This window comes from Dermacentor silvarum, chromosome 1 (genome assembly GCF_013339745.2).
Source record: "Dermacentor silvarum isolate Dsil-2018 chromosome 1, BIME_Dsil_1.4, whole genome shotgun sequence".
Lineage (NCBI taxonomy): Eukaryota > Metazoa > Arthropoda > Arachnida > Ixodida > Ixodidae > Dermacentor > Dermacentor silvarum.
The window spans coordinates 203,097,439-203,120,875 of record NC_051154.1 but is presented as its reverse complement, the minus strand read 5'-3'; the positions used below and the strand labels follow the sequence as shown (position 1 = coordinate 203,120,875).

The following is a 23,437-nucleotide window of genomic DNA, read 5'->3' as shown; positions in this document are numbered from 1 at the left end:
GCGCCGTATACAGAAGCGCGGTACGCATGCGACGTTCGGAGAACGTCACCTTGCAATGTGAACACCGACTTCCGATGCCGCCGACGGTCATAATCCTTCCACGCGGAAAAACCTTGAGTGGGACAGCGGTACGCGGTGCTATGACACCAGCCCCCGAGTCCTTTGCTGGCTATAGAGACGCCACCGAGGTTTGAGATGGCCTAGCAATAAATTGCGCGCGCCTGGCGTGTTTTGGTGAGGCCGTCACTGACTACGTGGAAATAGGAGAGGGAAACAGAGTTGGGGGAAGAAGGAAAACGGTGTTGTTTTCCAATACCTTTACATTTAAGAGTAAGCCCATCGCTTTGGCTTGTGGCTTAACAAACTTTTAACTCTCATTGGCAACTGCTTCTGTGGGACGAGACAACGGCCATACCGCCCTTTTTCTTTGTCTCTTTGACCTATAACAATACAGAGGAGGTGCTGTTCCTCAGTCTATCCTGTAATTACTAAACCTAATAGATCGGTAAGACTCCGTACGATGCAACGCTAGTCTGGGCCGTAACCACTTGGTGGTAGAACAGTCAGACTCGGTTGGTCGTATTTAGTGACAGTTGTCCTAGGCTCTAATTTAAGAAAAAGTACAAGAGAAAGGCACTGTTTACTTGTGTGTTTTGCATCAGTGTTCTTTTGCTAAATCTGCATCTGACAGTGTAACTATTTTCGTTAGAATATATCTTCAAGTCTTGTATACCTCCAACCTGCCTCCTGCAGGCTGCCTCCTTCAAATTGATCAAATCACTTTGAAGAGGTTTGATCAACTTGAAGGAGAAAGAGCAAACTTAACTCAGGCTTTGCACTATGGCCGCTACCGGCCAATTGTGCAAGACACCAGCAGCAAGCAACGGAAAAGTGGGGTGAAGGGGCTAAAAAAACAAAAACAAACAAAAAAACAAGCTTCGGTTTAAGAGGAAATGTAATTTACCTTCCGGCTCCATCACTCGGTTTTAATTCAAGCGTTAATAGGCCATAGCCTTTCGGTCAGCCATTCGTGCGAAATAATATGTCAGCTGCAGCTTCCATGCCGAAGGCCTCGTCATGCCCCCGACACCTCAGATTCGGGGCCAACTGGCCATTGTGTCCAAAGGTGGTCGTTCGCCTATATGTGCATATGGGCGAACGGCTATATGTATATATGGAATTTGGTCTCGCGAGGCAGCACCATGCAGCCAGAAGAGAAGGCCAAATGCAAGCTCTTTCCTTGTCCTTTCGACATTCTGGCACGCAATAGCTGTCCCATCTGCAAAGTTGATTCATGTGGAGCGCCGGGCACTTACCGCGGTGTCGCGCCATCCTTCAACCCAGTCTCTACCATTCGCGGTCAAAAGGCCAGGTATATGCCTCGTGCACGGCCAGTGCCCCTATACATCCCCACATGCTTCGTCAATCCGCTCGTGTTATCGATGTCGATTCCTTTCTGTCAAACCGACCGCACAAAAGCGTCAGCGTCCGAAATGGGGCGGTCACGCAGTGCTAGCCCGCGCCTGAATCGCCGCCCGCAGTCTTCTTATTTTGCTGTCCTCGAGCTGTGTTTGCTTGTTTCCTGGAAGGAAAACAAGGCAACCGCTAATCATTCGCCACTGTTTTTAGCGGGCGGGGATAGCCTTTGATCTCGTCCTTATAAGAAGGGGACCTGAGCGTGTCGTTGTTTCGACTGTTCCTTCCTCCGCGGAGTTGTGTGGCGCGCGCGGAAGACAGATTGGGGCTAAGTGCGAAGAAACGAGTTTACGTGTACCAACACGCGGCGGTAACCGACCGAGTCCTCTCGGGGCAGCACCGCGCGGGTCTCAGTCGGGGGGAACGGGAGGCTGGAAGGCTCGTGATACGCGGGCCGTTTCTGACGCCCCGTGCCATGACCCGAACTCGTCAACCCGCGGCCGGCATCATGATATGTGGCCGCGGCGATATATAGAATGCGCCGCGGGCCGCCCTCGCGTGCTGCGCGCGTCACTCTTCTTTGCCGCCGTACAACCGCACGAGCTGCGCGAGAGCTCGTGAAAGCTTCGCAACGAACCGTTTTGCCGCGTGCTGACTCTCTCGGAGTATGTGATATAGGCATGCAGCGCAGGATGAGCGACGAGAGAGCGAGCGAGAAATAGAACTCAAGCGGCGCGGTGTGCACCGCTATATGCCGGCGGATCAGCGGTGTCCGGCGGCCGCTGTAATAACGGGTTGAAGCGACGCCGACTTGATGAGAAAATGATTTATTTCGTCGGCGCTCGATTATAGTGCTCCGAGCCATCGCGCCCCGTTGTGTGGGTGCGCACGTCGCATACATGGAACGCCGCTCGTGTTTTTTTTTTTTTTTTTCTGTCTTCTTTTCTGTCGTTTCGCTGAAGGAACGGCGTTGTCGTGTTCCGTGCGCGTATGTGCATAGTGCGCGGAAGAGAAAACAAAGACGCGTAAGTCACGACGCGTGCCCGCGTAATTTGTGGGCTGCGCACGGCGCCTCAGTCGCAGGTCGCTCACGGAATCAAACGCGGTGAACGTCGATCAGCGTCGTGCCGCAACTTCGGCCGCCCTCGTTCTTGGACGTGCGGCGTCAGTCTCTCATATATGAACGATCAGTGGCGTCGCCGTGGTGTAGATGGACACGATTCTATCCTGGAATACCAAAGGAGATCCGGCGCGTATATGGCTGACGTTGTAGCTGAAGAGGCCGCGATATCAAGATCAAAATCCGCGGACCAACGGACAGCTAACGGATGGGTGCCGTGATTTTATGCTATGCTGCATCGTAGGCACAGTCGGAGTCCCATTGAAGGTGATGACGGAAGAAGCGAACTTAGACTTCTGTATTGTGAGAGTTCGACCGTCGACATCTATTCACTGACGCTCCTGTCTGTATCTGTTCGGGAATCATTAAATGGTACTCTATCACAACTTAATCATCATGTCACTGCCACAATGCTGCCACCGGAAGTATGGACAATGCGTGTGCCGTTATTATGCACGCGATGGGAAGCGCTTTGCATGTGCTAAGCAGCGTCACTGCTCGCAAAGGAAGCACGAAACTCACCTTCATTTGTTTTTTTCTGTTGCCGTGGGTCTGATGCTCTAGCGAAAATAAAGGTCGGCAGGTGTTATCATTAAGACCCGCTTTAGGAAACGATTATTTATTTATCATCTGCTGTAATCGGTGCACCGGAGTTAAACCAGCAAGTTAGATTAACAAGGACACCTTGGTGCACATGACTTTTATGTTCACATGGGGGAGATTCGCTGCTGGTAGAATGTTATGTGTGTATCGTGCGGCGAAAAGCATTGCTGGTTAGTGATACTGAATTATCGCTTTCCCCGAACAAAAACAAAACAAAAAAGATTCACCGAAGATTACGATATTCCTTAATGCGAATTTTGAGCGTAGCTCTATACGTGTTTTCATTTCGCGATATATTGGCTGGCGCGGACAATCTCTATTGTGTAGCACGTTGCAAACGGAGCGAAGTGTGGCGCGACTGCCTCGCTAATCTGGAGATCGCGAGAGCCAGAGTGGGTGACACGTGAGCGCGATTCACAGCAGCCGCCGCCGACAGACCTCCCAGGCGACGCGCGCTACTCTGGCGCCATCTAGTAGCCATCGTCGCCACACTGCTCTTTTCTTCTCACACTTTCGCCATACCCTTATCATCCGCTTTCCTCCTCGCGTCTTTCATCCCCCGCTGCGCTCCGTGTTCGCTCTTTCATCCATCGCTGAGCTCGTTCGCTCGGTTACGCCGACGCTCGCCGCAGGAACGGGCGCCTAAGAGCTGCGCTCTAAAAAGCGCGTACGCACACACGCGCACACGCGCACACACGCGCACACGCGCACACGCGTACACACACACACACACACACACACACACGCACGCACGCACGCACACACACAAACACACACACACACACACAGAGAGAGAGAGAGAGATGTCTCCCTCAATCACTTGCTCTCTCTCACCTGCCCACTGGCAATGAGCGATGCTCTTGCTTCTAGTCAGTGGCGTCGCTTCCTGACTGCAGCTGCCTGTTTGGTTCTTTCAAGTTAGTCGCAAATACGATGAAACGCGCCGGTCAGGTTTGGCACTACGCTCAAAACATCAGAGACAAACACTTCTCTCGTAGCTCAGCAACAAAGAAAAGAAAAGAAAGCGAGGTAGATCAAGAAACAAAGAACAGAAGGAAGTCACGGTGGTCCGGTTCTTTCCCGATGGTCCCTCTGTACACCGGTTCCGTTCAAGTAGCCATCGAAAGGCTTCTTCTGCCATGCTGCGTCTCGACGACTGGACGCCTTTGTCACGGGACTAGGTTAACTTTATTGGACAATAGACGTCCCGCTTTCAGAATTTGAGAATTGTGCTTCGTTGGTATTTAGAGCCTTGGTGCGGTCCCTTGAAGGAGTCAGCAGGCCCGAACGAATGCAGTGGCTATTCCCAAGTGCGCACGCTCAAGCCTTATCTGATCGCTCGTCCCTCTACACCATCCTCCTGTACGCACATAGGGAAGAGCATAGGGTACTACTGTAACTCCCTTCCCTTTCCTTGATGTCCTAAGGCGGTTTTCAAAGCAAGATTTCAAGGCACGTTTGCTGCTCGAAGCTGAAATCTTGCGCAAATTGAAATCAAAGCACATCGGGAGACGCCGCTCGCTCGCTCACTCACTCACTCACTCGCTCACTCACTCACTCACTCACTCACTCACTCACTCACTCACTCACTCACTCACTCACTCACTCACTCACTCACTCACTCACTCACTCACTCACTCACTCACTCACTCACTCACTCACTCACTCACTCACTTCCTGACGGCTTTTACGCCAACAGAGAGTAAATCCGATTTTCGGGCAGTATTTGTGACTGTTAGCGATAATAACCGGAACATTAACTTTCTCGGTACCGGTGAGATTCGAACTCTATGGGGTCTTCAGATATTTGATGCCAGTGCCTCATAAACTTTTCGGGCGTAGTTGGCATCCCGTTAGATAACTGCCATGCCTTTTGCGACGTTTGCATGTCTGCGGTTATATCCACTTATGACATTTACACTCAGTGGAAGGCAGGTGAGAGTATGACGCTATGCAGTGATGTAAAAATGCTTCGCGCTCCACTTACTAAGAAGCGCGCCCTTTTCCAGCACTCATTTATTTCCCCTTCTACCGCGACGACGTAGCTCGTCCTTTAGGCGCATATTAAGTACATTGCCGACCTCGTGCATATGTACCATGACATCAACACTTCCCTTTACTTATACATGAACTCGCGGTGCCCCAGCTTACAGCCAAAGGAGCTGCTCGCGCCGTCGGAGAAGGAAGTTTCAAAGGGGCACTAAAGAAAAATATAAAGTTGAGTTATATTTTTATATTGTACCTCTGGAATACCAGCTATCTCAGCCTGTGAGCAAGAGTTGGGCGCGAAAACGAGAGACATGAGTGGAGACGCCACTTATATAGAAATTCTCGTACGAGATTCCTCTGACATCATGTATTCTGGCGGCATCTGCGCGATGATATACTTAAATGTTTGTCGACAAACAATGATGTCATTAAATTTCAGAGAAGAGAGAGAGAGAGAATAAACTTTAATAAAAAGAGCGCGCGAGCGTAGGTAGCTCTCCCGCTCTGCAGTGGGTGGTCCCCTCAGTCCAGGAGTCCAGCGGCCTTAGCTGCCCTTCTCGCTCGGTTGACCAGGTTGAGCTGGTCCGTCGAGTCGGAGCTGGACAGCGCTGCCTCCCATTGTCGTGTGGTGGGGTGTGTTATGGGTGTTAGCTGTGGTGTGTTTGCGCAAGCCCATACCATGTGGTAAAGTGTTGCACATTGATCACAGTGTGGACATTTATAGGAATACAGCGCAGGGTGTATGGCGTGGTAAAGACTCAAATGTGGATATGTGTTTGTTTGGAGTTTTCGCCATATTACGGCCTCCTCTCGCGTCAGAGAATTATGAGGTGGGGGTAGTGTTCTTCGTGAAAGGCGATAGTGTTGTAGGATGTGAGTGTAGGTTAATGGCATGGGCTCTGGTTGGAACTGATCGGCGCGGTCATCTCGCGGCTCCCGGTGTGCATGCGCTCGGGCGTAGGCGTGTGCCTGCTGATTGCCGCGTAAGGAGGAAAAGACCTGACCTTGGAACATCTGGAAACGTTATGCTGCCCGAGAATAGAACGTAATCTACAGCGACACACTGACGTCCTCGGTACCGCCGTGTGGACGCGAAATTCAAGAAATGGGGTCATTTTCTCCGCATATTATCCAACCTTTTCCGCTGAACAAATTAAAATAGGATTTTGGAAGAATACTAGCGATGCAGTGTGATGCTTGTTCGTAGCACCACAAACACATATATTCTGTCCGCCAGCGGACTTTTATTTACATACATAGGCTCCAAGATCGCCAGTCTGTACTTGCTATCAGTTGTTTGGCTAAGCGAAAAAGAGTAGCTGGCACAAGCAATGATACCAATGCCTGCTGCACACGCATTTAATGAAAAGTATATATATATATATATATATATATATATATATATATATATTGTGCCAGTCTAAGATAATTTCATGTTTCTCATTAGGGCCCCTTAAACTTCTGAGCAACGGACTTGGCTTTCCGTGATGCTAATTAACCTTGAGGTAGTGCAAACTGCTGCAGATCACGCTTCAGGGACCGTAGTCCCAAAATGCTCTTACGCTAGAATTGTTCGTAAGATAACATTCCAGCCAATCCTGATGCTGGACAAGCGAAGGCGACCGGCCACTGGCAATAGCACCGTAAAAGCTGCAAATTCCGCACTGGACACGCTGCTTCGACTCTACAGAGGAATAGTGGATTTGAGTACATGACCTTCTTTACCGCCTGGGATTGCCGCATTGGAGGTCAGCCGAAACAATGAAGGTACCCTGATGAGTAGGCTTCAGAATCCATAATGAAGGTCATGAATTAACAACACTCTAAAATTGCCTCTGGCGTGGTGAATAGCACAAAGCACGCACGCCGCATGGACTTTGTCGGCCATGCGTTGACCTGGGTCCTCCAGAGCGCACTGTGAAGCTTGTGGCTGGACAGCGCAGCTCCGTCATCATCATCTTCGCCATCTTGCTCCACTCCGCTTGCTTCCCCCCTCCTCTCGTCCTCGCCTTTCTGTCCTTTTCCCCATTCACATACGTCCATCGTAGAGTAACAGGCTAGGCGCATGTGCGTCCATGAAGACGACCCTGTCCGCCTTTCTTACAATAAAATTTCCTCGGCCCCTGATCGAGGCTACACCTTACATCTATGTATATGATGGACGAGCTTCGTCGTCATTACTAAGAAAACACGGCAGTGAACCGAAGGTGAGTTCTTAATTGGCGCAAGAGGTGTGCAGCAAACTGGCGCGAAAGGGTCTCTTGTCTGCCAGTACTACAGTGAGGACCCAGCACAAATATATCGAGCGGATGCCCCGTATGCTGCGCATTCGATACCAGTACGCACTATTCTATCGGACTGTAGATGCCCGTTGCAAAACCAAATAACTGAAGGTTTGGAGAACAAAGCGAGTGCTACAACTAGCATGGTTTTTAATCAGAAAGCTCGAGCTGTCAATGCAGGAGAAACCAAAAGTCGCTCGAAGCGTGGCCGTCTTACGTCTGTCTTGGCGCGCGTGTTGTTGACACGATTTGCTGCTGGCCAGAAGTGCCGCGCTGGTTTCGTTACATCCAATTACAAGCGAGAAAGGGCTCCCCGTAGGCCACACACATGTATACAGGGCATGCCAAGGTATTGTTAATATCAGATGGGGGGAATGCATCGCAACGCACGCGCGCATAAGTAATAAGCTTTCTGTATACATGCCACTCATGCACGTGAAGTCCGTGCAAAAACTGGCCTACGGAAAAACTTATTCGCTGCCTAAGCAAATTCACTCTACAGTTATGACAGAAAGGGAAGAGAGAACAACACAGGGAGAAGCGGATAAGAAAACGCGAGCACGCGCAAGCGTTAAACGTGAGCGCGCGAAAAAAGAGATAAAAATCACCGCATTTGCAACGCGGAACACATCAATCCATACTGCTCGCTCTCGCGCTAGCCCGTTCCGTTTCTCATCGCACCGAGTTCCTTGACCTCATAAGCGCTAGTCACCGGCGTAAAGTGCTGCGCATGGGCGTCGTCGTTGTCTTTCCGATATATTCACTTATGCCGAGGAACATCTCGAGCCGCGTCCCAGCTTCCTGAGAGGTGAATCCAGACAGCTTCGTTGCCTCGCATCATCGCGTGCAGAACACGTGTCCGCTTGTTCTACACCATATAGTACATATGCGTCCATGTAGTATATGCCGCCTAGCGAGCGGTTGCCCATGGCATGCATCGACTCCGCGGGCGTCGTCTCTGTTCGGTCTGAAGCCATTAGCGGCGGGGGATCATGGCATGAAGAGCGCGCGAACAACTTTCCGCTGTCAGGCTCCGGCAATGCGAACTGGTGAATGCGGTTTCGGCGTTTTGCATATATATTGAAGGGGAGGAAATGTGGGCGTCGGCCGGTCTAGTGCAAGCGCGCACTCACTTAGCTCTGCGGAACCACAAGGTGGGGGGAGCGGCGCGTGAACCGACTGCCTGAGCGAAAGCTGCAGCGCGCGCGCGCAATATGCGTGCGTGCGCCTCCCGTTGTCTGCGCGGCGGCGGATTTTTGCGCATTATTAGAACGGGAAGGGTAGCGGCAGTGGCCGACTGTGTTTACAGGTGGCGTCGGTCGTCCGTGTTGACGCGTCGGCTCGCCGTCCGTTGGGTGGGTCGCTATGTATGCGGCGAAGACTACGAAAGCTGTGACTCAATCAACGAGGCCCGTGCTGGGTGGGAATGGGAACGGAATCGCCGGTAAAGTCGGTGCCAGTGGAGGCTGCAAGCAGAAGGATGAGACGTCATCCAGCGCACGCTGTGAGTTCGTGCGCATTGCGAGGGGAAGTTGGGAAGACTGGAGAAATGACGCGACTCCTGAGTCTTGTTGGGAAGCGGCGCGTATATAATGGCACTGCTTCGAGAAGTGGGTAATGTTTTGAATGAGCGAGAGACCGCTCGCTCGAAATTCTTACCCCACGTAAACTGCTTGCGTTTATCACAGTGATTTAGCAGACTTCGGAGGTATCGAAGTGCATGACAATAAAAACGTTTGACTAGAGGTAGACAAAAATTATGCTGAAGTTGGAATCGTTGAAGGCGATGTTTCTTTGAGGTACATGTCTGTGTTAATGCTAAATGTGTTGTTACATGTGGTATGTGATGTTACATTAATGTAGATAATATGTTACGTTATGTAGTAGATGTTATGTTTATGTCCTGCACGTGATGACATTGCTTGCGCTGAGGCAATACACGAGGCTGAATTAAGTTGACTTCTTCATTCCTTGAACAAAGTGACCAATCGTCGTTGTTTCATATTCCAGCATATTCATACCGGCTACGGCTTCCCTCACGCTCGAAATTCTGAGACGGTGTAATCCTCGTGGTACAGATAGAAATGTAAGTATGGGTGTATGTTCAGAGAGGTACCCATCGTACGTTTGACGTCTCCACATCTAGCAACGAGCCTACACGTCTTGCAAATGCATGCTCAATTGTACTTCCCGATTGCGACATTCGTAAATGTCCTCTGCGGCCGCACTGAACTATACGAACACCATTTGTGACGTGCTTACCCAGCGCCACTACGCAAACGCTTCCTCTCCAGTCTCCTCCACGTTAACGTCATAGCTGTGCTTCGTTCAAGCGCGCTGCGACGCAAGTTCTTCCCTCTCTACGCCACTCCGACGCGAGCGCAACAGCTGTGTGAAAGACCCCCACCGCTGCGCCTACTCGGCGAAACACCGACGCCCAACCCGGAGTAAGAGGCAATAAAGCTAGGTCTCCGTGCTGAACGATTGTAATGTGATAGCTTAATCACGATTGGCCCGCCCACCGCCTCTGCTCACATTCCCTTTAGGATTCGCTCACACAACAAGGGCCAAAGTTACAAACGGCTTTTCGTCCGCAAGTGCTCTTTGCCAATGGCCTGGCGACTTCGCGAATAATACGCCAAGCATTAGGATTGATTGGAATTTGTTCATACGCTAGAATTGTTCGGAAGAGCAAAGTCCAACCAATCCTGTTACTGGACGTGAGGAACTTAGCGAAGGCGTATGGCAAAGGACACTTACGAATGAAAAGCTTTTTGAATTCGACCTTATGGTTTCAAACTAGCGATGTGCTAATATTCTACGTTTCGAATACGAATCGAAAACTACACACGAACTATTCGTATTAGAATAGTCTGGTTATTTGCATAGTCTGTTATTTTGTATGTCTGCTAAACAAAGTATCGCTGATCATCCGAAGTGAGACAACAACAAAGTTTTCGAAGCTACGCAGAAACAATATGGGTAGTGCTAGCTTTGCTTTCGGTTTACCTGCGCAAGCCTACATGACAATCCATGACTTTCCTTATTTAGTGCTTTTGCAGGCTAGTCATGAAGCAGTTATATATTCTACGCTACAACTTGTGATTTTTTTGTTTGCAATGGGCCGTTTTACATGTGTCTACGGGCCCACCTATCCTTCAGCCTGCTTTTTTCCCCACAACTTCTGGCCATAGGTCGGCATGCTCACTCATGAGCTCACTGACTCATAGTCGCTCCACACTGATTCTGCAGACGAGATAGAGTGTGATTGAGGGACGAAAGCTATGATTGAACGTTAGTATGAACGGGAATGAGTGCCGGTAAGTTTGAGTGGACCTGATTATGAAGAGTAAAGTGGGCCGGTACACGCGAGTATCAACGGCAGTCAGTGAAGGTGAGTTTGAGTGGACGTGAGCATTAGTGAACGCCACTAACTGTGAATGAAAGCGAATATGAACGCGAGTGAGCTTTGGCGAGTATGTGTGAGCGCGAGTAGGAGCGTGAGTGAGAGCCGATGAGGGTGAGAGCACAAGAGTGTGAGTGAGTTTATGGCCGGAAAAAAATACTGGTGGGTGAGTCTGATTGAGTATCCAGTTATTGTGCCGACCTATGCTTTTGACCTTTTTCTGCAACCATTTATTTAGCATTTTTTCGAAAGCTAATCATACTACAGCCATTCTTTCTAAGAAAGCTTGTTTGCAGTCAGACTCTAAAGTTGTAGAGAGCCTGTCGGTGTAGTTTTTTGTGTGATAATTAGTGATCTTGTGTTTAAAACTGGTCCTTTGTCCGTGATAGTTAGGTGTCTTTTTTACACTACAGTCATTACAGGCGTGGTACCTATGTATACCGAAATAAGTACACCCACTGTAAAAATATGTGTCAACATTTGACCATTCGATGTTCGATTCGATATTCGGTACTTACTCTTCGTATTCGATTCCTATTCCAAAAAAATGACACTCACTCACCTCTACTTAAAACTATTGCGAGCATACATGTCGCGCAATGGTGCCAGCATCGGCCCACCAAGTCTTCACCTATTACCACACTGTATTCGGTTTCGGCCCAGTTTGCTCGGCGAGAGGCGGACGGGAAACCCGTCCAGAAAGCCAAGCTCTAAAACTGTCCCTGGGACAAAACTTTCGCTTACTCAGGTTTCTTGACTTCAAGTGAAACGGCGCAATGCAACGTGGACAAAGTAAGACCAAAGTCCCTCAAGACTTTGGCGAGAAAAAGAAACGATGGGGACTATAGCGCAGTCCACGTTGCATTGCGCAGCTTCGCTTAAAGCTGATATGCACCAACTGGCCCAATAAATTATGTTTCCTCGTTTTCAATTACAAAGCTTTCCTTAACGGGCGCCGGCGAATCATGGCAGCCAGCGAGATTGCAGCCAATGACACCAGCCAATTCTAAAGATATCGGAAGTTACTAACTCAATTTTATTGCCAATTCGGCTTCTCAATGAGTTCAGTTGTCGAAGGAGCTCAGCTTAAAATTGCAAAATACACGGCTTCCAATGTTCTATACTTATATATAAAGATTACATCTTTTAACTCGCATCGCCATTTAAGGAATTCAACATATCACCTTAGTCTACAGGCAACCATTTTAACTGCATATAATGTGCTCTGAGGCGGAAATGCGCGATTACACTCACGTCGCAGGAACAGAAACCTCATTCTAAAGGTAAATTTGGCTGGTCACCTTCCTCCTTCGTATCGGAGTCTGCATGTCCCGCGATCGCCCGGAATCCGAGCCAAAGAACAAACACGTACGCAATCTGGGGCTCTATTCTGGACACGCATGGCGGCTGCACGGCCGCCATTATCCGCCATCTCGCCATCTTGGCTGTCTCATTGGCTGTCCAGAGGTCACGTGTATTGAAATTTGTGCTGGGAAACGGAAGTTTTGCAAAATGCAATTTTGCGTTTTCGTCAGAATGACGAAACGTGACGTGGAGCTGCGAATTGTATCGACTAATACTTTTTTGTGGTCCTTGGCACCTATATTGCGACTTCAGTGCTTTAAAAAGAAAGTGGACGGTAGCGTGCAGAAGCCCGTGCAATGCATCTGCAATTTCGCGAATATGTGGTGGCGTTGCAAGATAGCCGGCATGTCAGCTTGTTCATTGGCTAAAGGAATATCCCGTGAGGAGCGTCACAGGAAGGGCCGTTTCGTAAACGTCAATTTGACGTTGCGTGACGTTGCGCTGGGCCGCCATTGTAGAGATTTTCCGCCATAATTTGTGGTGCGACGAGCCGCGCGAATTATGGTAATGAGCGGCCATATGCTATGGCAGTGGAGAGGCATGCGTATCGCCGCATTTTCCCTGTCATTTCGGGCCATAAAAATCTTTTGTTCACAACGCGTGCTCATAGCATTTGCATCGCTCTCGGGTGGTGTTGGCATTTGTGTTTTGCACCATCATTTTTATTAAAAACACGTTTATTTGAAATATTATTGGTTGAAACTAGCAAACGTTCTGCGACATTTTGCACTTTTCACTATTGCGTTTGTATTGTAATCAATATTAATGACTTTTCGCGTCATGAAAGGCTGTGACAACGGTGACATTTTAATTTATAAAAAGAAATGTACGCAAGATGGCGCCTTGAAGTTTCCTCTCGCGGTGCGAGTAAGCAGCGAAGTTAAAGGGAAACCGAGACTTCCACCCAAATGTGAGGCTTTCTTTCGAGGAACCCGGTTGGGTTTCCATTGTAGCAAATTGCTACATTTGGGTGGAAGTCTCGGTTTCCCTTTAATTACTTATCTCCACCTAGCGGATTTCCGCTGAACTGTTACATCAAACACTTGCCTTTGCTTCGAGTTGTCGACAGATTCGACTTCGCCCTGCCATCTGCTAGCCGCCTGGTTAGCTCAGATGGTAGAGCGGCTGCCCCGGAAAGGCGGTGGTCCCGGGTTCGAGTCCCGGACCAGGACGAATTTTTCTTCAACTGCGAGGCTTTCTTTCGAGGAACCCGGTTGGGTTTCCATTGTAGCAAATTGCTACATTTGGGTGGAAGTCTCGGTTTCCCTTTAATTACTGATCTCCACCTAGCGGATTTCCGCTGAACTATTACATCAAGCAGCGAAGTGCACAAGAGATGGCAGTGCCGGCGCTTGCGTCGCTCAAGCGGATACCTGTGGCGCGCGCAACGCTATCGATGATATTCGGCCGCTTCTCAGCCAGACGAGTCGGGCTGAGTCACTTGCGTTTCACGAGATAGCGATAACGCGGCCTAGAGCGTGCGCTGGTCATCACTGGCAGGTCGCGTATGTTGTCTCAAGGTAGAAAGCAAGCGCGTGGGCGCCAATATACGATGACTTTTGCCCCCGTATTCAGAAATGCAACTTCGCTTCAAGTCCGTGCTTGACTTGAGTTAAGTGACGCCTATTGTGAACGTGCCGAAGCAAACGCAATGAGTGTCCGTGGCATGTTCACGCCAGGCGTCCTTTAAATAAAGTCAAGCATGGGCTTCAAGCTAAGTTGCATTTCTGAATACGGCGGTCATTCTGTTTCCCGAGGACATGCATCCTAGCTAATGAAGCAGACGACAGCCTGTGCGCATGCAGACGACGGAAGCGAGAAACGATTTTGATGGAATAATCGTGCGCTTTGAGCAAGCTGCCTTATTTTTACTGGGGACGAAAACTGTTTTGCTTTATCAAGCACGCTAGGTTTAATGCCTACATTACAGTTTCTTAGGCGAAACGTCCAATTTGCGTCACGTTACGAAAGCAAATCGGGGCTATCGGCGCCATTTTGTAAGCGTCGCGCCTACGTCACACCTCGAAGAAAATGGCGGAATGTCCAGAATAGCGGCTCTGGACTTGCTCCGCAACCTCAGATCCGCCAATCAAATGAAGCAAGCAGAGTTGCGAGATACTTCCGGTTTTGTACCAAAGCCGCTTAGAAGACAACGCAAGCATCCGGCTGGGCTGCTGGCTGGAGCTGGCTGAAGACAACAGAAGCGCGGGCGTCACCAATGCACTTCAACGATTTTGTTCCTCTTTTTTCTTCTTTATTTTTGTTCTTCCTTTCTGGAGCGGCGTGCGGAGCGTGTCTGGCGTAACGCACAAGCGACACACATCAGAGCGAAGTCAAGCAATGGCGTGAAAGGCGCGAAGATCGCAAGATAGCTGCCAAAAGTGAAACGATGTGAGTAGCGCAGGAAGCACAGGACGTGGTCACATGACCGTACGTGATCCGCCATCTCGTTAACCGCTTGGACAGTATGTGTCAAAGCATGTCAGAGTGCTTCAGAGCGCTCTGAACCTAATGCGAGCGCTCGAAAAGGACAAGCCGAACGTATTACGAACGGCCCACTTTGACCAGCCTGGCGAGAGCACTCGAGAGCGATTAAAAACGTGACCAGTCGAATATGGCATAACAGTGACTCTGGTTAGAACCGCTGAAGTAAAGGTGTACAAATCAGCCTCGCACCTCTGCTATATAGTACTCCTCAAAGCGAACAATTTTTGTCGCCCTTTTATCGAACGTTTCGCCGCGATACTTTATTTGGCGCTTTCTTCGCTAAAATGGGGCACCGAAGTGCGCCTACTATTTTTGGCCGCGCTTATAAATACCCTAGCGTGCAGCGCAAAGGGCGCAAGGTCACCAATACCGAATCGGCCTTGTTTCACGGTTGACAACTTGAACACTGGTTGTTGATAGAAGTCCCGTACACAAGCGTCGGTGAAAAGATAGCAGACAGGCTCTGCACGAAGTGCGCCGCGGTGTTCGGCAGGCGCAAGCCCTGTCGCACGCGAGTCGATATCGGCAGCTCGCGAACGTGCAGGAGGTTATTTTCACCGTGTCGGCGCCCCGACTATCGCGCGCTGCTCGAGCAAGCGTACTACACGCGTGCACAGCGGCCTGTCGAGTGAGTTTGCTATCGCCGCTGGGCTACGAGCGAGAAACAAGGCATCGTCTTTTTGCTTTCCATCTCACTGCAGCGTGCAAGAAAACCGACTATCAACTGGAGGGCGGCGTTTAACACGAGCTCTATGCCCGGAGAGTGACGCTTCCAACGAAGCTTCTTCAATCGAACACGACCATCGCTATCAGCGCATGTTCATTCGTGCTGGCGTGAACGAAATACGAAAGGTTTTCCCGATCCAAAGACCACACCGCGATGAATGCGAATGGAGGCTGCCTTTAAGTGCCGGTGTCGCAGTAAAACGGCGCTATCCTGTCGTTGTGTAACCAGGGGCACTATAACGCAAAGTTATTTCTTTCTGACTTCATTACAATTTCCTGACGCCAAATTTGCGTAACTGCCGACGAAAGCACGGGCGGTGACCGGCAAGGTTGTTTCAACAGCCCACTCAAACACTCTCCTCGTTTATAGGAAGCGACTTTTGTTTGGTGTCAAAGTGAATAGAATTGCCTACCATGACCGGTTTTTCATATCTAATTGGCTGACAAAATGCATGGAGCGCGCAGAAGTGGGGAGAGTTTCAGGGGGCCAAGCTAGCGCAGTGAAAGTAAATAACCGGGTGAGGAGAGTGGTGCCGGCGTCTCCGAATGGTCCGCTTCCCCGTGAAACGGGGTACTAAAAATCCCAACCAGAACGGATGCTCAATTAATATGATTTGGCAGATGGATGTTGCATACGTGCCAAAAGGGCTCGGCAACGCTATACTGCCACGCAAAGTTTTTATTATGCGCAAAGAAATCAATCCTCCCCGGCAGCTCCGAGCTGCAATCACATCTGACATGCGGGATACGTGTATGAAAGCCCGACTTCGTACGGACATTGATTCACAGATTGTTCACGCACCACTTTTATTGCCTGCGTTCTGCAACAGATATGGCCACAAAGTGGCTACTAGCGTTCACTATTCATTCTTTAAGGTTGAACAGCATTTTAACGGCGCAAAGCACTGACGTCCTTAACAACCAAGTTTGAGCGTCCGTAACGCCAGTCTGTAGTGTAACGCTCAAAGTGCAGTCCTTTAAGTAGTTGTCAAGGGGAGAGAGAGGGAGAGATGAACTTTATTGTCTAAACGGATTATCGTGCGAGCTGTCGGTGCTGGTTACAGATATGGTGTTGCTTTGAGGTAGGAAAGTTTTGCTGAACGGGCTGAATGTGCTGCACGAGGAGTCTCCAGAGCATGGGGTGGAGGTGTTCTGGTTGAAGATAAGAGATATATGTATGGATAAGATTGGGTGTAGAGGGAGTCAAATACACGAAGACTTGAAAAGTTTTCAATATTGTAGTGCAATTCACAAAGACATATACTGCTAAAAAATTCTTGGTTTTGATAGCGGACGATATGTAACGTTGATATAAAGCCGAGGGAAACCCGCGTTACCTCTGATAAATGCATTTACGCGAGACGCTCACAGTGCATTTATCACTTGCGATGCATTTACGCCATATTACGCTGTGTAGAGACTGCTTATTCACTGACATTGCCTCTGGCAACTGCTTGAGGCTTATTCATCACACGAGAAACCTGGGCACCGACAAAATGTCGGCTATTTCTCTATCGCTCAAACATTTCCAGCGCTTGCAATGGCAGGCTAGTTCATCGCGAAGCCCGCGCAAATTGGCGCACCTGACTGCCCAGCTGCGTTTGGTTTGAGTTGCATAAGACACTCCCACTATTACGGCCCATCAATGAAACTGCCGTGATGCGGTGGTTACAGCGCCTGGCTCGCAACCGAAAAGTTGCGATTTCTAACGCCACCTGGAGACAAGGATGTCTTTTATGCTCAGTGGCATCTTGTGATATGACTGGCCAAGCGACCGATGGAAAGAATTACGCGAAGTACCATTCGTAATGTCGATAATGTGAATTGCCATTAAACTAAAGCAATCCAAGGTCAAGTGAAGCACGGTAGTTAGCAGCGTGGGCGTGGCTTCCAGTGCAGCAGCCATTCTCAGCGCTTCTCCTTCAAAGACAACTTTTTCGCTGTCTTAGATATCAACCAACTGAATGTCGTCGTCGTGCCGTTGTCTTCGTCTGCAAGCTGCCATCGTCATGCCCCGGTAACGCTGTCAGTTACTGAAAGATTGCATTGCGTCACAGTGCTCTTCGCTTCAACGGGTGACCTGCAGATCAGCGGGACGGCAGCGCCGCACTGGTTGCGTTGTGAGGCACGATGTTAACGAAGCGTGGGCTCCGATAGCTTTTCTTTTCCCTCTGCAGCACTTCGTTAGCGGCAGAAGCGGGAGCGCGCGCGCTCGCATGTTCTCGCTTGAACGCGCGCGTGCCGTTCTCGGAAAAGCCATCGACGCGCTCGCCGCAGGGCCCGAGACGCGAGCGCAGGACAAAGGCATTCTTCTTGCCCCACGCATACGCGCACGCTAGGGTCGCTGAGCGCGCACTGCACGGCAGAACGCAGGAGCCACGCCGCACAGTGTAAGAACGAGCCGGAGAGCTTGCGGCGACACGTATAAGCAAGCCGTCCGCCTGAGCACCGACCATTGTCTTGCACGCACTCAGGAGCGCATACCTAATTTCATGCGGCAGCGCCTCCTCGCGTATTCAGAGTGCAAGTTGGCGCCGGCTCTTTCATTGCGGTCGCGAGCTTGCGCCTCGTTACAAGGTGCTGCTTGCTTTGTTAAAGCGTATAGCGCTACTGTGCCTTCTTCGCCGGGAATGTGGTCCAACCGGCTTGTTGAGATTGTACTCATAAAGGTACCAAGAGTGTATACGACATTTTCACACAGCCACTCCCATACGGCATCATTGACGACAGCATGCCATAACCAGTCACGTTACGTTTCCTTATCTCACGACATTTCATGTATAGTGGGGCACTAGTCATCGAAAGCGCAAATGCGGCCACCACAGCGAGGTGATCTGCACGTTTTCATGCTGTTGCCTCGATTCACAAACAAGTCACACTGATGAGTTCATCTGGCCCTTTACAGGGCGACAGCTCGAGCGATTTTTTTAGGTCCGCAGATTGGAGCGAAATTTGAAGGGGAATTTTATCAGGGCACTTTGTTCTTCGCGCGTCCGAGAGATGCAGGTGTTTTCCATACTCTACACGCTAGTTTGCGCTGTTCCGCTACGTAGTCATTGGACGGGTGAGTTCTGCAGGCAGCTGTGTACTTGCTGACGTCGAGGTCGGGGCGGCCAGACGATGGTGAAAAAGGACGTGAAGCTGTTGGGCAAGACTTGTTCTTTTTAGGCTTGCAAATTTGATAGTCCCTTTTCACCCTACACCCCTCGCCCCCTTCTTTTTTTCTTTTTCTTTTATTCTTTTTGTTTAATTGTGAGCCAACTCACCGGACTCATGGGGATTGAGAATTTCAAAAATACCAGAGTACTGTAGTTTGCAGAGGTGTCCCCGTGCGTTGCTGTGTTCGAGGGTGTTCTCATCTCGAATGGAGTCTATACCGTATAGTGGCTCTGGCGAAGGTTTCGCACGTTTCCTTCCAGGTCTCTGGGCACCCATCCCGTTCAAGTTACGGGTGGATTTACTGAAGGACACACTCCATGATCTGTGAGGCAAAGTAATGTCGTAAACCATTGTCGCCGAGCATTTACTGGTAAAATAAGGACCAGTAGCGCTCCTGGCCAGGTGGCCCAGCCTTCACGGACCTGAACGCTTGGGGGCAACCTCTCCTGAGAGCCTCATCCGCCTGTATACCGCAACCGGCTATGAATTGGGCACTTGCTGTGGCTTGTGGTACAGATGTCCTCTGGCCTGATGTTGGGATATCAAAGGAGGTCGCATCAGGAAGGGTACCTAAACAGGGTGCTTTTTTTTTTAGCTGCAAGAAATTTTTAAACATTGCCCGAGACAGATAGCGCAATTATAACCCTTGATCTAAATTACTCGATGAGATGGCCATTACTCCTACGTGAAATGAAAAGGCTTAATTGAATAATTACCATAATTGCGATAACTTTTACTAAACTTTTTACTTAATTACTGTACGGCCCATATTTCGATCTACGAATTTTAGCTAGTGCGTATGCAAGGCATATCGACTTGGAACGAATTTTCAGGACTGCGCGAGTTTCGAGATATTAATTGTCAAAGTGTCCGACGGAATTTATTGGCGTTCCAATTACTTTTGTGCTTCAATGCATAATACAGCATATTCTTAAGGGGCACCTAACCAGGTCTGGCCATTTTGAGCTGACAAGCGCAGTGCATACAATGCGCGCTTACCATATGTCTGCTAAGTATTACATCGCTACGCGCCGCGGAAAAGAGCTGAAATTTCAAATCAAACGCCGTTTGACCTCGCGGTTGCCGCGGTCCCAGCAGGAGAGTGACGTATATATCGCAAGTGTGCTACGTACAACGCAGCGCTGTGACGGCACTCTCAGTGACACGTGGCTTCGAGAATTATTCAAGGCAGCATCAATTATTTGTTTAATCTGTTGCTTCAGTAGATGAATTTAAGTTTAGCGAAATAATAAAACATACAAGCCGAATGTCCGCGTGTTTTTGTTTTACTTCGTACCGTACCAAGAGAGATGTAATTCCGTTTCGTCTGCTTGTTCCCACGTCGTGCAGTTGCGCGCGCTGACAACGAAACTATGTCATTTTTTACTGTGTTCCAGCGCGCGATCATTCTCCGCAATGCGCGTGTCTCCCCCTCAGTGTTCGGGTAGTATTGACATATACCGCTAGTCAGGTGTTCTCGTGCACAGCGCGCAAAATCGTACGCTGTGCGAAACGAGACAAACGCAACAGTTCGCGCGCGAGACTGCCAGCGGAAGTGTGCTGCGCAGCAAAAAAAAAAAAAGCGAGGGGAAAAAAAAAGAAAACAGAAGAAGGCGGGGCCCGTGACGTATGCGTCACGCGATCCTCCAGCTCCGGTATGGGAGAACGCAGGGAAGGAATTTCGCTTGCGGAGGCGAGACGGGGAAAGTGGAGATATGTCTACGCTGGCGGTGACGTTTGCCTCCTGAAACCATGAGTTCGCGGCACTGAAATATTTCTCTCTCGACTATAAAAGGAACAATTTGAAAAATTATTGCGGTAGAACGCTCCCTAGAGGGCACGTAACAACTTCCAGCGTATAACCAAAATTTGCTACGTGGCCTGGTGGTTCTCAACCATTAAAAGAATGGTGCACCGCGGTACGTGGACTTGTCTAAACTTCGTCCTTCTTGTTTTTAACTGCCTTTTGGATTCGTATGGGATCCTTTTTAAAGACAATTCTTCATCACAATTTTGTTGCATTACAACTATTCGTCTCATTTAGCCTCTAATGCAAATGATACGACAGTTTTCAGATCACTACGAGCAAATTAAATTGCTTGGAATACGAGAAAAGAATTTGAAGTAAAAATCCTTGTACTTGGCCAGTGGCACTTGTCGAACATCATCTTGATTTAGTGACTCTCTTACTCCGACTCAGTCCGTCAAAGAACTTTACTTAAAGGCCCGGCGAGTTTATGGGACGGGCAAATGGTCCCGCCTAGGTGACGGCCAGGAGCTCTTGAGTCCTGGCGGCTTCCTCGGCCCGCTGGACAGCCCAAAGTTGATCGTCAAGGGCAGAGCTGAGCAACACAGTCTCCCAGCGCACGTGGAGGTGTTCGCGAGAGGCTGCATCCCCATTATTGTTTGTTGTGCCTCGACTCCGACTGTTTTATTATATTTCTGCTCTTAAGTTTACGTAAATGAACAAATGAGCGAACGTGTACATTACTTAACTGCTTCAAAAAAAAAAAAAAACGTTGGGATGTTACCGAGCAACACAATTGACGCCCAAATTGCAGTAAAATATGCCACAGCGTGCTTTCTCAATGAATTCAATCTAAATTGTATAGAAAAATGCGTGTACTACCTATGATTCCCACGGTGTCTGAACGATTGCGGCGCCAAATTTCTCTGTAGTTGTGTCAGTGTGGAGCTATGTTATGGTCCACCTCACCACTTTTCCGCGTCAATGTTTGCTATGACAATATTTCAGGCGACACCCTGTACATAATCCTAAAACTCGGTTTCAGAGGTGACTGCCTGCACAGCTTTAGCTAACTAAGGCGCGTTCACCAAAGCTGGCATCTCCACAATAAGAGGTAATGTGCGGAGAAGCCCGCTTCCGTATTTCTCTTCGTTTTTCATACGAAAAGGGCCTTAATAATGGAAGCATTTTTCTACGGGGGTAACTGAGTTACTATCGCGGCGGTAAGCGTATAATGAATGAATGAATGAATGAAAGGACCGGAATCGATTTCTGGCTATCTGAAATGTTTGAGCCAACAAGGTTAACTGTTTAGAATGTTGGTTCTAAGGAATGAACGGCCCAGAAGACAGGATAAACTAGACCAGCCATAGCAAGGAGGGCCTCAAAGAGCCCGTTCCCGCTTCTTTCATGCCTGCCGCAGTTGACACATGGCGCTGCCGCAAGCGCGTGCTGGGAATAACTGCTGTGCACTGCGGCGTGACAGTCTCCCACAAAATCCTCGCGCTTGCGACTGTCGGGGGTCCCAGAAAGGAACAGAGAAAACTTGGGTCTTCGGTGTCGTTGAAGTGTAAACAGCGGAAGGACGAGTCGCGACTCGAGGGGCGCGTGTCGCTTTCACCGCAGCGGCGCGTGTTTGTCGCGCGGTAAAGAAAGAAGAAAAAAAAAACACACACACAATGAAAAAGTGCTCCTCGAGGTGTGCGGTGGAAGGCACGCAGCCCGCACGCGAGAGAGAAAGGCACGCCAAGCACGCATCGTCCCCGGACGTGACCGTACACTCCAACGAGTGTGTGCAGTGCAATGACGTCGACGACACACTATATAGTATACACGTTCCCGGAAAGACGGCAGAAGAAGAAAAAATCATAACTGCGCAACGAGTGAACAAATAGGCACTGGTAATTCACATACACATACACACACAAAAAAAAGAAAAAGCCAGCTTACGCTGCGACACACACGTGCAGCCAACGGAACCCCGCGGTTCGACATGCCTGCCGCGTCGGATGGCCACCTGCTGTCGCGACGCTCGCAAAACGGACGCATCGCGCGGTGACTTGCGGTCATAGGATAGGATTGTTTACGGCAGATTGCGACGGCCGTGCTTTTGAGAGTCACCCAACGCGCGGCCTGCGGCGAAAGAGCGATCTGTTTCTGATTTTCTGGGCCAACAAAGACCGCGACGAACATCACTGTTACGCGCAGACACGCGGTGTTCGCGCAAACGTGGGGTAATGGGAGCCTCAATGGTTCAACCTCGCATGAAACTGCGACATTGCGTTTTGTGCATCGTGGATGGTATGTGCGCATGGCCGACCATCACTGCTTCAAAGGTAGTGGGGAGCGGAGCATGTTGTTTGGTCGAGTTGGTGTGAGTTGTATACATGTTAGCTTCAGCGCAACATACGAGCCTACAAAGGCGACGACGACAACGCATCGCACTGTGCCTGGTCCAGGCCCAAAACACGCCATGTTTTGCGAAAAATTGCCACGTCATGATGATGATGGGTTGCTTGACATTTTCTTTTTCTTTTTTTTTATTGGTACCTTTTTATTTTAAACTGTTGTTTTAAATTATCCCTCGCAGTGGCGAGTCAACGGTCGGATTGCGAAAATGAAACACAACACCCAATTTTCTGAAACGGTACCGACAGAAGTAGCGACAAATGAAGGCCCATATATCAACCTTGGGATAAAACGGGGGTTGAGGCATTGAACTTAGCTCAATTCCCTTGAGAAGATTTACCAGGCCAATTTACTGGCTATTACGTCACTAAAGAAGCCGATGAGACTACAAGATGGCAAAGTTGTCGTTAAGGTTACTGAAAACACACCCAATTTAGCGACTTTCTCGCTAAGGTTACCAAGACTAAGTCTAACCGGTTTTGGGTTGGCGCTCAGGTGAAAATTCCGTGGACGTTAATAAAAAGACGAAGGGTAGGAAAGTTTGCTTGAGAACGAGCAAACCAAAAGGTAATTAATCCAGTTTCATATCTGGAGGCACGTTTCCTTCGCAGCCCTCGCTGATCGACAGACAGACAATGCTTCGTCATTGCACGTTGTTTTTCATGCGCCCAACCTGCTATTTACCAAGGGCGGGGATATTACAACGAGCAAAGCAAGAAAAAAAAGTG

At 49.4% G+C, this 23,437-nt stretch overlaps 1 protein-coding gene across 1 annotated transcript in view; it reads left to right on the top strand.

Moving 5' to 3' along the window:
* Positions 1 to 8,737: 8,737 nt before the first annotated feature.
* Positions 8,738 to 23,437, top strand: part of LOC119436655 (uncharacterized) — a 112,147-nt gene continuing 97,447 nt past the window's right edge. Inside the window, exon 1 of the mRNA XM_037703615.2 lies at positions 8,738 to 8,914. Coding sequence (XP_037559543.1) covers positions 8,837 to 8,914 — 78 coding nt within the window. The 5' untranslated portion in view covers positions 8,738 to 8,836. The remainder of the gene's footprint in view (positions 8,915 to 23,437) is intronic.